The 15,702-nt window shown below is 39.1% G+C and overlaps 1 protein-coding gene and 1 long non-coding RNA gene across 2 annotated transcripts in view; one reads left to right on the plus strand and one right to left on the minus strand.

The window, feature by feature from the left end:
* Positions 1–15,702, minus strand: part of LOC126456873 (dynein axonemal heavy chain 7-like) — a 783,013-nt gene that overhangs the window by 658,671 nt on the left and 108,640 nt on the right. Inside the window, 2 exon segments of the mRNA XM_050092694.1 lie at positions 10,061–10,176; positions 11,327–11,564. Of these exon segments, the coding sequence (XP_049948651.1) occupies positions 10,061–10,176; positions 11,327–11,564 (354 nt within the window).
* The window catches only part of LOC126456874 (uncharacterized), a 392,629-nt gene that overhangs the window by 207,929 nt on the left and 168,998 nt on the right, over positions 1–15,702 (plus strand). The gene's annotated exons all lie outside the window — the stretch shown is intronic.

The raw sequence follows: 15,702 nt of genomic DNA on the forward strand, positions 1-15,702 counted from the left end.
ATAACCAACGTGGAGGTCGCGGACACAGTAAAACAGCAAAAACGGAAGACGTTACAACTTGGGGTCACCAATGAGGTGAGGTTCAGGTTGGTTACACCACCCAACACCCACTTAGCAGTAGTTCATTTATTCACATAAACACATGCAAGGCTCAAAAACAACTGAACATGGTGGAACAGAACAATGACAATGTTCAGAGTCCAAAGACGATGCTTAGAGTCTGAAAATGAACACATATCGATGCTGGTGTCAACCTCATCAGTGCCATATCATCACTAGGTTGGAAAGATTTTGTTGATCACACAAAAACAAGGCATATCCTAACCTCGGTGCACCTTCCTTTGAGTAACCCTGTAGAAAGATATATGAGAGAAATTGGAAGACTGTTTAGAACATATTGTACTAAGAACCATACCCCCAGATAGATTATGTCAGTGAGTTTCAGGATATTATGAACAGCTTACAACATTCGAATGGTTTTTCATCATATGAAACCATGTTTAATCACAGACCAGCTAACTTCATTTCTGAGAATGTAGAGTTTCCTTCAAGTAAAATTCTGTCACTGCAAGAGAGAGAAGAGTGTGTTAGAGAGATGATCAAAAAGTAGGGGGATAGGAGAAGGAAGGGACATGATGGAAGAGGCAGATTCTCTAAGTTGAGGTAGGAGATCTGGTGTGGGTGAAAGCCATAGAGAAATCTAAAGTGTTGACATCTCAGATAAAGAAATTTTTTCGATATTTATATAGGACCATTCAAAATTCTTGAAAATCCGCATCCTGATGCATACAGACTTGTGTATCCTAAATCTAAGAAATTTTTTGGATTACGCAATATTGCTCAACTGAAAGCTTATAGGCATGAACCACAAGTATAAATTTTTTTTTGTTTTCTCTTTTTTCCTCCATTGTCAAGAATGTAGTATGTAAGATGATGTGATTTCTAGAGTTCTGAGTGAGGTTAAATATATGACACACCATGTTTGCAACGAAAACAATCAATTATTGATAAAATTATTTAATTGGATAGATAAAAAAGTCTACTCGCCAAGTGGCGGCAGATGTGATATACCTTCTGCATTTCTTGCTTTTATGTTTTCGTTTTCTTTAAAGGCAAAGAGAAAAGGTGAAATGGTAGCCCAGCATAGAGTCTGAGCCTACCGTCATGTATGGTTGATTCTCAAATGTTAAAAATCATAAGATGTTTTTCTGTTTCTCGGTTACAGGAAGGACTCTCTCTCGGCTAATGAACATAGACACACTTTATTTTAGAGCGTAATTGGCGGTAGCCAGTTTGGTTATGAGAATAAGTGAAAAGTCTATATTTTTTGTGTGTAGAAGAAATAATACATTCGTATTTTGTTAGTGACAAATTGAGTTATTATTCCAAGTATTACTGTAATATAGAAGAATTGAAGAAGCCCACCTGTGTACTTCGGAGTTATCATGAAGATCTGATTACCATTTCATGGACACAGTGAAGATTTTGCAGGTAGATATGGCGATCAGACATAGTAGTAGTAGTAGTAGTAGCTTTATTCATCTGTGGATCTCTTTTTACAACGATATAGGGCATGTCAAAGTATTTGCAAGTTTTGACCAATTTAAAAATAAGCTAATCTGTATACACATGCAATTACAGATTTCTAGTTAGAGACAATCATTAGATTTATTCTTGGTACACAATACTATTTTTTTTAGAAATAACTTATTAAAAATGTAATGCTACACTGTCCACTCATATCTCACCATCAGTCACTGCACACACTATACACACAATGTTTCGTAACACTTCAATCACTACACACACAAACACACACACACACACACACACACACACACACTGGTGATCTCTGGGCCATTTTCTATACCACAACTTCCCAAACTGAGCCAGCACCCTTCTATAATGAATGAGATGTTGAGCTCAGAAAGAGGAAGAGGTGTTAGTACTGTGCTATGCATAGCTTGGAGGTAAGTTTTTCTAGAAAAGGGAAAAAAGGAAAAAAAAACATAGTGTAAAGGTGTTATGTGAAATGTTGGATGTTTTATAATTATTATTATTTATTTGTATAACATTTTTTTACAAAACCCCTATTCTGTTTTATCTAAGTAATCCTTCAGTGCATAAAATGTACTGCATAGCAGCTACTTTATAGCTGCCTTTCAAATAAGTGTATTTTTGCAATTTCTTGTATCTGTTTTGGTAATTTATTGTACAGTTTTATTCCTTGGTAGAAAATGCTGTTTTGAGTTTTATGTTTATTTTTTATTGGCAAAAGTAAGTTGAGTCTAGCTCTTGTTCCATGGCAGTATTATTAATTGGCAAGCATAAATCTACAACAAGAGAAAGACAGTTTCATCCATGCAGAACCAATATGAACCCATTTAGAGGCATAGCCCAGCTTACTGTGCTTCTCCGAGTGCTGAAAAATTAGTCTCATTATTCCCATATACCTAAACTTGTTTCTTACATATTTATTATTATCTTATAAAGTGGCGATAGGTGACAGGCACGGTACATAGTGGGCAAAATTGTGAGCACTAGTACTGTTAAGACAATGAATACACATGTATGTTAATAATTTCTGTGTGGTTCATGTACACTGATGACATGACGGAGATGATGATGTAACATCGGAAAAATACCAACAGAAATAAAAGAAATAATAAATAAATTACAAGGAAGAAGACAACAATACCAAGAGTGGACAAGAAAGTACAACAGAGGTGAGTACCAATTACAAGACAACAATAAGGTAGGACCGCACAATGCATGTAGAAAATGCATTCCTAGTAGACCTATTAGAAAATCCAAGGACCTGTTTCCTAAAATCCAGAACCTAAAGCTTCAGAGGCTAACACAATTGCAATCAAGTAGAGCGAATGACATTTCTTTATCAATATGAAAAACATATTGAGTGAACAACAACTGAGAGTACAATTACGTATAGCTGTATATGTAGTCCGTTGCACAAGAAATAGGGCAGAAGTAAAATCCAAACAGGGAACATATTAATTTTGGTAACTTCAGAGGCATAAAGAATTCTATAATTGATGGACAAAACTATATGGAATGTAGTAGACATGCATTTGCAAAACGTAACAATAAGTAGTTTGGAACTGTCAAGTAATTATTATTTGGATGCTGGGCGCAAACATGCAATTGTTGCACTCGACACCCGTGAATACAGAACATTTCATTACAAGCAATATGTTGATTACAGTAGATGAAATTATTGACAGCTCAAGGCAAAGGAATATTTTAAATAAAAGTAGTACGTGTAGTACAGATGCAGATGCTGACAGGCATGGGTCAGAAGTGACTAGGAAAGGTATGTCTGTTAAACAGACATAAATTCAAAAATGTCTGATTTAGAGACCAATGTGAACATAGTAAATTCAAAAATGTTGGGTTTAGAGACTAATTTGAACACAACAAATTCAAAGACGTCATGTTTAGACACAATACAAACAGACATGACTAATATGACAGCAGACATGACCACAGTGAAGTCCAAGATTGGAAAGGTAAATACAAGCATGACACATTTCAGGCAAGGTAAAAAATTTGTGCACAGAACTCAATAATAATCTGGATACGAAGTTTACACAGCAGATTTTGCAAATCTCCAAGGAAGTGGATAGGAAAATTGACAAATAAGTACAAACTTCAGTTCACGATATGAGTGAGAAATTAAAAGGCACAGTGGAAGAAAAATTTGAAATACTCACACTCACGTATGAACAGGAGCTACCCGGAATCAGAGAACCTCAGGATAATTTACAGGTAATGCAAAAGAATATGCAGGTTAACATAGACAATGTGCAATCAGAAGTAGCAAAGCTGCATTCTTTCTGTGACAACTTACCAGAAAATGTAGAAAAAATCACAGTGGAGATACGATTACTTAAGTTAGAACATAAAAGAAACAACTTATACATTGTGTAACTTTATGAAACACTAAAGGATAATACAGAGATGAAAACAAAATGTTCACGAAAAAATGGATATGTGAACAGCATACTCACGTGGAAGCAGTAAAGGAAGTAATGGGGGACAAGGATGTAGAAATTTTAAAACGTGTAGAACATGATATCAATGAACAAAGATTAATGGACAAAATAGTTAACAAACAAACTACAGCTGCTCTTCCACGTCCTTTGCTGTCTCTGACAGAATTACAATGTCATCGGTGAACCTCAAAGTTTTTATTCCTTCTCCATGGATTTTAATAGCTACTCCAAATTTTTCTTTTGTTTCCTTTACTGCTTGCTCAATATACAGATTGAATAACATCGGGGAAAGGCTACAACCCTGTCTCACTCCCTTCCCAACCACTGCTTCCCTTTCAGACCCTCTACTTGACTCTTCTAACTGCTATCTGGTTTCTGCCCAAATAGTAAATAGCCTTTCGCTCCCTGTATTTTACCCCTGCCACCCACCTTCAGGATTTGAAAGAGAGTATTCCAGTCAGCATTGTCAAAAGCTTTCTCTAAGTCTACAAATGCTAAAAATGTAGGTTTGCCTTTTCTTAATCTATTTTCTAAGATAAGTCATAGGGTTAGTATTGCCTCACATGTTCCAACATTTCTACAGAATGCAAACTGATCTTCCCCGAGGTCGGCTGCTACCAGTCTTTCCATTCGTCTGTAAAGAATTCGTGTTAGTATTTTGCAGCCGTGGCTTATTAAACTGATATTTCGGTAAGTCTGAGGGTATTTCACCCGTCTCATACATCTTGCTCACTAGATGGTAGAGTTTTGTTAGGCCTGGCACTCCCAAGGCTGCCAGTAGTTCTAATGGAATGTTGTCTACTCCCAGGGCCTTGTTTCGACTTTTGTGTTTCAGTGCTCTGTCAAACTCTTCACACAGTATCATGTCTCCCATTTCAACTTCATCTACATTCTCTTCCATTCCTATAATATTGTTCTCAAGAACATCGCCCTTGTGTAGACCCTCTATATACTCCTTCCACCTTTTTGCTTTCCCTTCTTTGCTTAGAACTGGTTTTCCATCTGAGCTCTTGATATTCATGCAAGTGGTTCTCTTTTCTCCGAAAGTCTCCTTAATTTTCCTGTAGGCAGTATCTATCTTACCCCTAATGATACGCCCCTCTACATCCTTACATTTGTCCTCTAGCCATCCCTGCTTAGCCATTTTGCACTTCCTGTCAATCTCATTTTTGAGACATTTGTATTCCTTTTAGCCTGTTTCATTTACTGCATTTTTATATTTTTTTCCTTGCATCAATTAAATTCAATATGTCTTCTGCTACCCAATAATTTCTATTAGCCCTCGTCTTTTTACCTACTTCATCCTCTGCTACCTTCACTATTTCATCTCTCAAAGCTACCCATTCTTCTTCTACTGTATTTCTTTCCCCCATTCTTGTCAATCATTCACTAATGCTCTCCCTGAAGCTCTCTACAACCTCTGGTTCTTTCAGTTTATCCAGGTCCTATCTCCTCAGATCTCAACCTTTTTGCAGCTTCTTTAGTTTCAATCTACAGTTCACAACCAATACATTGTTGTCAGAGTCCACATCTGCCCCTGGAAATGTCTTACAATTTAAAACCTGGTTCCTAAATCTCTGTCTTACCATTATATAATCTATCTGATACCTTCTAGTATCTCCAGGATTCTTCCATGTATACAACCTTCTTTTATGATTCTTGAACCAAGTGTTAGCTATGATTAAGTTACGCTCTGTGCAAAATTCTACCAGGCGGCGTCCTCTTTCACTCCTTACTCCCATTACATATTCACCTACTACATTTCCTTCTCTTCCTTTCCCTGCTATCGAGTTCCAGTCACCCATGACTATTAAATTTTCGTCTCCATTCACTATCTGAATAATTTCTTTTATCAAACAATGGAAAATCCAGGATGGAATGTAACAATCCGAGAGAAGGAAAGTTGCTACTCACCATATAGCGGAGATGCTGAGCCACAATAGACACAGTAAAAAGATTCACACAATCATAGCTTTTGGACATTAAGGCCTTTGTCAGCAATAGACAAACATACACACACGCACACACACACTCACACATACTCACGCAAGCGCAACTTGCACACATATCCGCATCTCAGAGAGCTGAAATTACTCTGCGAGCAGCAGCATTATGGGAGTGGCGACCGGGTGGGGGTAAGGAGGATGTTGGGGCGGGGAGGGGAGGGATAGTATTGTGGGAGTGGTGGATTGTGAAGTGTTGCAATTTAGATGGAGGGTAGGAGAGAAGGGAGGGGGTAAGTAGCAGAAAGGAGAGAAACAAAAATAAAAGAAATTAAAAGACTGGGTGTAGCGGTGAAATGACGGCTGTGTAGTGCTGGAATGGGAACAGGGAGGGGGCTAGATGGGTGAGTACAGTGACTAACGAAGGTTGAGGCTGGGAGGGTTAAGGGAACATAGGATGTATTGCAGGGAAAGTTCCCACCTGTGCAATTCAGAAAAGCTGGTGTTGGTGGGAAGGATCCATTTGCCACAGGCTGTGAAGCAGTCATTGAGATGAGGAGTACCATGTTTGGCAGCGTGTTCTGCTACAGGGTGGTCCACTTGTTTTTCGGTCACAGTTTGTCAGTGGCCATTCATGTGGACAGACAGTTTGTTGATTGGCATGCCTACATAGATTGCAGCACAGTGGTTGCAACTTAGCTTGTAGATCATATGACTGGTTTCACTTGTAGCCCTGCCTTTGATGTGATAGGTAATGTTAGTGACCGGACTGGAGTAGGTGGTGGTAGGAGGATGTATGGGACAGATCTTGCATCTAGGTCTATTATAGGGGTATGAGCCATGAGGTAAGGGATTGGGAGCAAGGGTTGTGTAAGGATGGACAAGTATATTGTGTAGGTTTGGTGGTTGGCGGAATATGACGGTAGGAGGGGTGGGAAGGATAGTGGGTAGGACATTTCTCATTTCAAGGCACGACGAGAGGTAATTGAAACCCTGGCAAGAATGTAATTCAGTTGCTCCAGTCCCAGATGGTACTGAGTTACGAGGGGAATGCTCCTCTGTGGCTGGACTGTGTGACTTTGGAAGGTGGTGGGAGACTGGAAAGATAAGGCACGGGAGATTTGTTTTTGTAGAAGGATGGGAGGATAATTACAGTCAGTGAAGGCTTCAGTGAGACCCTCGTTATGTTTAGAGAGGGACTGCTCATCACTGCAGATGAAATGACCACGGGTGGCTAGGCTGTAAGGAAGGGACTTCTTGGTATGAAATGGGTGGCAGCTGTCAAAGTGGAGGTATTGCTGGCAGTTAGTAGGTTTGATATGGATGGAGGTACTGATGTAGCCATCTCTGAGGCGGAGGTCAACATCTAGGAAGGTGGCTTGTTGGGTTGAGTAGGACGAGGTGAAGTAAATGGGGGAGAAGTTGTTGTGGTTCTGGAGGAATGTGAATAAGGTGTTCTCACCTTCAATCCAGATAGCAAAGATATCATCAATGAATCTGAACAGCTTGTAGATCACATGACTGGTTTCACAGGTAGCCCTGCCTTTGATGTGTAGCTTGCAGATCACAAGATTCATTGATGACATCTTTGCTATCTGGATTGAAGGTGAGGACACCTTATTCACATTCCTCCAGAACCTCAACAACTTCTCCCCCATTTGCTTCACCTAGTCCTAGTCATCCCAACAAGAGAAATGTCCACAGAAAATAAGTGTCAAATTACAGTTCACAAATCTCAGTAAAATTTTCACTGACCAGCATTTCTAATGCTCTGGCACACAACAGGTTTAAAAAATGCTCTACAACACTATTGGTTTTATTAGTACACCAATAGCTCCTCTCAACATTTTGGAACATACACACAAAATAAACCTACAAAAAAGGAAAAATTATTGGGGTTTCATGGCTCATCAACAATGAATTCATTAGAGATGGAACTCAAAGTAGATGAGTTTAATAAAGTGAATCATATGTGGCCTTTTCAAACAAACCATCCTGATATTAACCTTAGCTAACCCAGACATAACACAGAAAACATAAAATCTGGATGACCAGATAAGATTTGGACTTGAAAATGAATCCAGTGCCATAGGCCCTAATCACTTCATCTTCTCATTTCTCAGAAACAACCAAATAATAATACTCCGTCAAGAACAAACATAGGATGAAATGAAATGTCGTGTGGCTAGGGCCTCCCGTCGGGTAGACCGTTCGCCTGGTGCAGGTCTTTCGAGTTGACGCCACTTCGGCGACCTGCGCGTCAATGGGGATGAAATGATGATGATTAGGACAACACAACACCCAGTCCCTGAGCGGAGAAAATCTCCGACCCAGCCGGGAATCGAACCCGGGACCTTAGGGTTAACATTCCGTCACGCTGACCACTCAGCTACCGGGGCCAAACACAAGCATAGGATAACATATACTGACTTTAAAATTCTTTTTTCATAGCCCAATACTGACTGTAAAGCTCCACTTTGTAATTGATAATAATTAGAATAGAATCAATTTGTAAAGTGGCTCTGATCTATCATAGATCCAAAAGCTTACAGCTCTACAAACAAAAGCTAATAGTAAATGCTTTATCTGATCTTGATGAACAAATAATCACAGTTAAATCACATGACGGAATGAAAACAGTTCAAGTATCAGAAGTATTCCTCATGATATGGACACATTCCTGGAGATAAAATAAAGTTGCATCTAGAAAGAGATTTTGAAGTGAAATGAAATGTGTGTCAGAGGAAGGGAAAAATCCAGTATATGGAATAATTCAGTGCTCTATATTATTTTCTCCTTAATCAATCTATGACCATTTGTCCTTGGCATGAAAAGTACCCCATTTTACAAAAAAGCTAGCCAGCTATCATGGCATAGACTGGAAGGGTTGTGTGATTATAAATCCCATGTGGTCCAAGTCACTTAAAATAGATTTCAAATGTTATTTATTTCTACACAATTTCTGTTCAGGAAGGAGCTGGTTATGCTACAGGCATTGGGATGATGTACATAGCTGCAGTAAACTTTCAATAAGGTAACTGTTAAGGTCATCCATTGTGTTGAAACAAAAACAACTGTAATCTCAGTACTGGGATGTGCTGATAATGACCCTGGAATTAATTCCAAAAGTGGATTATAAATGTAAACAAGAACACTTAAAAGTGCAAAAGCAGTTCATTGAGCTGTATAATGCACGAGAATTTAAATGTCACTTGTTATTGATCAGTCATGTGCATTTCCCTCCCAATATCACTGCTTCTGGACATAGGTGCAAACTGGCATTCCATCAGGTGTGTGGCTCCTGCCATCTACATGAATATAATTCACACCACTGTCAACATGTTTAGTTCTTCTGTTCTCACCCAAGCCTTGATTTCTCCCATTATTATTATTCTCCTCAGGTATTTAAATTAATTTATGTCCTACTCTAAAAAAATTTTTTGTATATTTTTACAATTTATTTCTTTAAAAGTTTATTTTTCTTACTTATTATAATTACACTTAGTTCTCACATTTGTATCTATCTTCTGACAGCCCCTCCAGAAAGACCAGTTACTTTCTCCTTACAATCTTCTGCATTTACTTTTCCTTCATTTCCATTTCTACCCCATTTAGCCCAAACTCTGATGTACGGCTTACAAAGTGGTGTAATTATTATTAAATAATAATATGAATTTTGACTGTTAATCCTTTACTATTTTGGTTTTCCTAATCCACAGTTTGTCTTCCCTTAAGCACTTCAGCACTAACACTTTCTTCTTCCATTTTTCTCAACTTTCTACTAATAAAACAATTTTAAGAATTTCCAAATGATAGAGATTCAAACACTTCTAAATATAGTCCTATCTGGGTAGTTGGGGGAAGATGATACTCTTCTGTTACTACTTAATTTGCAAGAATGAGACTAAGCATAAAACTGTGTGTTCACCTAGAAAAACATCTCAAAATGAAAGAGTAACATTATAAACCATATGAGAAATACTGGTTGTGCTTTTACGAATCTTAACAGTCTTAACATATTAGAAGTTCATTCTAAGTTGCCAACATCAAAATTATCTTTAATGATTTCTTAGTTAGAAAAGTAAATTCCTTGCTAAGAGTTACCTCCCAATAATAACGAAGTTGACATAACCACTGGAAGTCATCATCTTTTAAAACATTCTTGTCAATAATCCCTGCAAGCACGTCCCTAGCATGGACATCCAAAACCACAAGAGCACCTGCAATAATTTAATGTTATTGTCATCAAATATTGCAGCACATGTCTGAAATGCAGTACAGCCACAGGAATACACACTAAACTAATGTTTAAAACTAGACCGATGAACATAATATGCATAGCTTCCTACAAACATATGTAAAATGTGGTTAAATGAAAAAAATCATAAAAGACTAGTGACACATCATGATTTTGCACATAAAATAAGGGTCTTCCCTTATCCAAAGAATGGGTAACTCTTAAAAGCAATAATGTGCACTCCACCAATAGGTACCAGCTTCTATTCATACAGTAAAAGTATCACAGATGGTGGTGGGAGGTCTCACTGAGATTTTTGTGGTCATTCTAATGCAATGTTCAAATCACAATATTCTTTTGCAGAAGCTTGGGACTGCATTTGTCATGAGGACCAGCCTCTGTAAACAGTCACAAATTTTGAACCAGTGAATGATAGACTGTCTGTATCAGAAATCAAACATGCCAAAATAACTTACACCCTACTTAACACACATACCCCTACCACACATACCCCTTCAATGGATAGAAACAAATGAGATCTGCTGGATGAAACACAAGTTAAAGTACCTAACACCATGTGAAGTTTCTTAAGGGTGATTTCAATGCTCAACTTGGTTGAGAACAAAAGTAAAAGAAACTGATCGGAAACTGTCCCCCCTTCGCAAGAGCCAACCAAAATGGCTATAGATTGGTCTCCATTTGTAAAAGTCACAACCTGATGGTCATATCCACTCACAGATTAAAGAAACACATCAACAAAGATAGGAAAGCTACAGTTATAAAATAAAAATAAAATAAAAAACATGAAATGATGCAAAAAAAGTTACTTTCAAGCTCACTTTGTTGCAGCTTTCACCTTTGGAGAATGGACTGACTTCCCTTCAATGCTATTCTGTACACATAAATTGAAGTTTTTTTTTTTTTTTTTTTTTTTTTTTTTTTTTTTTTTTTTTTTTTTTTTTTTTTTTTTGACATCTCTCTTTTTTCCAAACTTTAGACCAGTTCCACTTCTCATTTTGGTGAATATTCTTTGTGACAAATGGGATATTTATGCTTTTGTATGTGAAGAGCTGTCTGCAAACTATAAAATCAGTTATTTTAAATAAATCATTTACAATAAAATTTAAAAATACCTAGAGTAATCCTGTTCTGCAAAGACAGTTTTCCTCTAACTAAGTCAATTATTCTGTCTATCTGTTCATTACTCATATCAAGATATTGACTGAGGCCCATAGGACCTTTCCTGATTGCTTCATGTACTTCTGAAGTCCAGAAAGTCATTGAAACTGCTAATACAGTTTGACCTGGCCATTCCAGAACCCATTCATCTCTCTTCTTTGTTGGATATGCCAGCAAAGATTCTTTCACTTTCTGAAAAAGAACAAAGATTTTAATTTGTGTAACATGAAAGTCATTTCCACAAAAAATACCAAATTTATTTTAAGTAATGAATTTCCTTTATGGTGATGGTGATAAAACTTGTTTCTGAATTATGAATGAATTGTAAGGAATAATATGTCTCTTATGTGTTACTCTGTGTATGTAGATCAGTGTTTATTATAACTTGCACTGCAGGTAACATGGATACCAGCAGAATGAAACAGATGGTATAGGAGGTAAATGACCCTGGAGATCACCAAGTAAATAATTATCTGAAACGAATCCAGTGTGTAGCAATGTCATCTTAAGCTTACGCAATAATCCAGGGACAAATCCAAATCAACATCATTAATCAGATGAGGTCTAAACGCAACTATTCAATGGTGCACAATGAAAGGCTTCAATGACTAGTAAGAGGCTGGCTAGCAATAACTGTGCTGCTGTTTTTGGAGCAATAACTGTGCTTCAGTTTTTGGAGGTAAACACTTGCCGGAGGGCGGCAACACCAGAGATACTTGTCACAGCTGCTGCACCTCACGTGAAAGCAAGTTGGACGTATCACTGGAGCCCAAGTATCTCTGATATCTTCTGCCAATCGATGGAGTCTAGGGTGAAGCTTGGGCCAGTCTGATGGGCAGTAGGTGCTGGATATGGTGGATATGGGTCCTGCAGTTCAGTCTCCATGGGCACTTCAGGCCAAAAGTCTTCAGCCTTCATCAGTGGTGAGGGGAGGGGTCCACCAGTGGCTGAGGTGGGTAATGGAAATGGTGTAGGGAGAAGACGGGTTTCTACCTCTTTGGGCTTCTGTCACTGGTCATCATTGACTTCCTGTTGATGTCAAATGTACGGTGGAAGTCATAGTAATAAAGGGCAGACTGGTGGGTTGGCTTGTCCCTGAAATTGTTGCAGATGGCATTCCCACTCAGTAGTGGAGTAGGGGTGGTACATCACATTGTACGCAGAGCTGCTCCTCTCTGGCATCTACCTCAAACATCTGCCTGCCCCTGTTGCTGGTGGCGACATCTTGGGGCCACTCAATGTCCTGGCCAAAATTACGAGCCCAGGCATGGGAGCCTACATGGTAATGTGTTTCTGCCTGTGAAGGGTGAGCCTGCTGAGTCCAGTGCAGCAGCTTGAATAGGGTGTGGGGTTGGCACCCATGTAGAATTTTGTCTGGGCTACATCCATTTACGAGGTGGACCAGTAGGTGGGAAAGAATATGGTGTGTGTGCTTCCCTGGGTTCTGCTGTCATCGGTAGTTTGCAAATCTGAATATTCAGTGTCCTTACCATCTCCTTGGATTCCAAATTGAATGCAGGATGTAAAGGGATGGTGGTCAGGTGCTCAGTGCTACACCATTGACAAAATCCTGAAGTGGTGATACAGTGAACTGAGGGCCATAGCCAGAAATCTGAGTGAAAGGTGCCCCTCTATTGCAAATATGATGGACATGGCACGGATAGTAGCTGCTGTAATGGATGTAGACACCCTTTTGACATATGGAAAATTAGGGAGGTCACTGACAACTAGCAACCATGTTGCTCCCCTGAAATCAATATGTGCTCTTTGCCAGAAGCAGTCAGGGTGTGGCCAACTGCATTGAACCTGATGGGCTGTGGGCCCATGCACGGCAGTTATGGGTGGTGCATTCAATGGTGGTGTCTTCTCCAGGCCAACACACATGACACCACACTATTGCCTCCATTTTGTACATTTCCCAATGTGCAGGTGGAAGAGGTTCAGGACAGGGGGCAGAGCATGGGAGGAACTACTACCTGGCATTCATCATCATCTTTAGTTAACAAAATGACCCCCTCAGTTATTCTAAGCCTGTGCCATAAGGAAAAATCGGTGCACCATTCCGGATCAGTGACCTTAGGCAACCTCCCCTCCCCACAACACACACACACACACACACACACACACACACACACACACATGCAGCAGACAATACCCTGCAGTGGAGTGAATCATGATGGACTGTTTCTCCTCCTACTTCACATGCTGTAATCAGAAATTATTTAAGGTCGTGCTGCTGATTTGCATCTAAAGCAAAACACTGCACTTGATGCCCACCTGAACTGCATGGCAAACGAGAAAATGAATCAGACTCAGAGTGACATGTGGTGATTAGTCACCAGTTGAAACTTAGCACCATAGAAATGCATATTCAACTTCTAGAAATACATATGACACTTCTGGATGCCATATATGATAGTCAACACTTCCTTCTGAATGTACAAGTAATTCCTCTGCACCACATTTAAATGATTTTGATGTAAATGCAATGAGCTGTTCTGTGCTATCAGTATATTTATGGGACAGTACAGTACCACACAAATTTAATACCTTTTTATGCAGTTCATTGAGCAGATGGAAAATGTGGTCAACATTGGGAACAAACTTGGAATATTAATTTACTTTGCTGAGAAACGACTGTAGTTCTTTGAGGTTCTTAGGAGCCACTAAGTTAGTGATTGCATACACATGATCCTGTGAGGGTGTGAGCCCATCTCTACTTAATACATATATGTCCTAGGAACTTGACACTCGCCTCAAAGAAATCATATTTGTTGAGGTGACAATGCAGACCATAGAGTTTGAGCCACTCAAACAATATCTGTAGAATGCGCAGCTGCTGCTCCCACTTGGCCCCGGTAACACACTGGATACACTGAATGAATTGCTCAAGATATCTCTGAAATACTGTAGGCATGTTTGCAAACATAATGGCAATCTGTTATCATCTACATGGATGAATGAACAGATTCCTGAATGTGCCCGGGGCCACAACTACTCTTAATGGGCTTATACAGATTAGGCCTATAGTTTCACTCAAAATCTGTCTCGGTCACCCTCAACCCACCGCTGTTACACTTTCAGAAAATAGAAGAATAAAATTAGGCAATAGACAAGGAAAAAGATTGAGAAAATGCCACTTGTTTTGCTTTGTTTAAAGTGGATCTCAGCCTGCTAATACATAATCTATACACAATGCTTCTGCAGCCATTCTCCATGGATCATGGTAGCATGAGCCAGGTCATGCCAAGATAAAGACTGCAATGTATTAGCAAACTTGAGTTACGCATTTGTAGCCAATCAGCATGGCATAGCCTTAGCCACAAATGCAGTGATTTGAAACTTAAGTACAGTTAAACATTCATTATTACATCTTATTAGAACTGATTTGTTTTTGGACATTCCTGTTTTGTCTCAGTTGATACAAGGGTATTTACTTGACTAGGCATTATTATCCCCTACACTTTATATTTACAGTATATCCCCTTTTAGCCACTATCAGGGTTGAGACTTGTTTTAAACAAGTGTATTACACAAGGCCTACAAAATTATGAAAAGGATAGTTCCTACTCACCATATAGTGGAGAAGCTGAGTTGCAGATAGGCACAACAAAAAGACTGAGTGTGGCCTTAGCAGCTACAGACTGCAGTCATGTATGTGTATGTATGTGTGAGTTGCATTTGCATGAGTGTGTGTGTGTGCGTGTGTGTGTGTGTGTGTGTGTGTGGGTACGTTTTATTTCCAACGAAGGCCTTTTTGGCCAAAATCTCATTTTCTGACAGTCTTTTTGTTGTGCCTATCTGCCGTCAGCATCTCTGCTATATGGTGAGCAGCAGCTATCCTTTTTGTAATACTGTTACATTCCAGCCTGGATTCTACATTGTTGAACCTAAAAAAATCTTACTTGGAAAGCCATAGATGGTGCAGCAAATAATATACCAAAAGCAAGAGAGAAATGACCACAGAAAATAAGCTGCAAGGTAGTGTGTAGTGTGCTGATGGCCAAATTTGTTGAAGCATGCCAGCCAAGGCAAACAGTTGAGTGGTATCCTGGCTTTCAGTGTACAAAACAGATTATGTCCAAGAAAGAGCAGTGACGCCATTGATGATGTGGGCTGCAGTCTGGATATGATTGATGGCACACACTTTTTTGTGGTCTTTTGACAACAATGGGGAGCAAAACATTGCACAAGCCTCAGCTTAGTTCAGTACACTCCAGCAGCAAACTTCTACTGATGAGGATGAGGGATTGCTGCACTAAACTACTGAATCTTGTGTTGCTGGACTATCAGTGCTCTGTAAATCGGATGATGATGTGGATTGGAAGTG

The sequence above is a fragment of the Schistocerca serialis genome, chromosome 2 (assembly GCF_023864345.2).
Source record: "Schistocerca serialis cubense isolate TAMUIC-IGC-003099 chromosome 2, iqSchSeri2.2, whole genome shotgun sequence".
NCBI lineage: Eukaryota > Metazoa > Arthropoda > Insecta > Orthoptera > Acrididae > Schistocerca > Schistocerca serialis.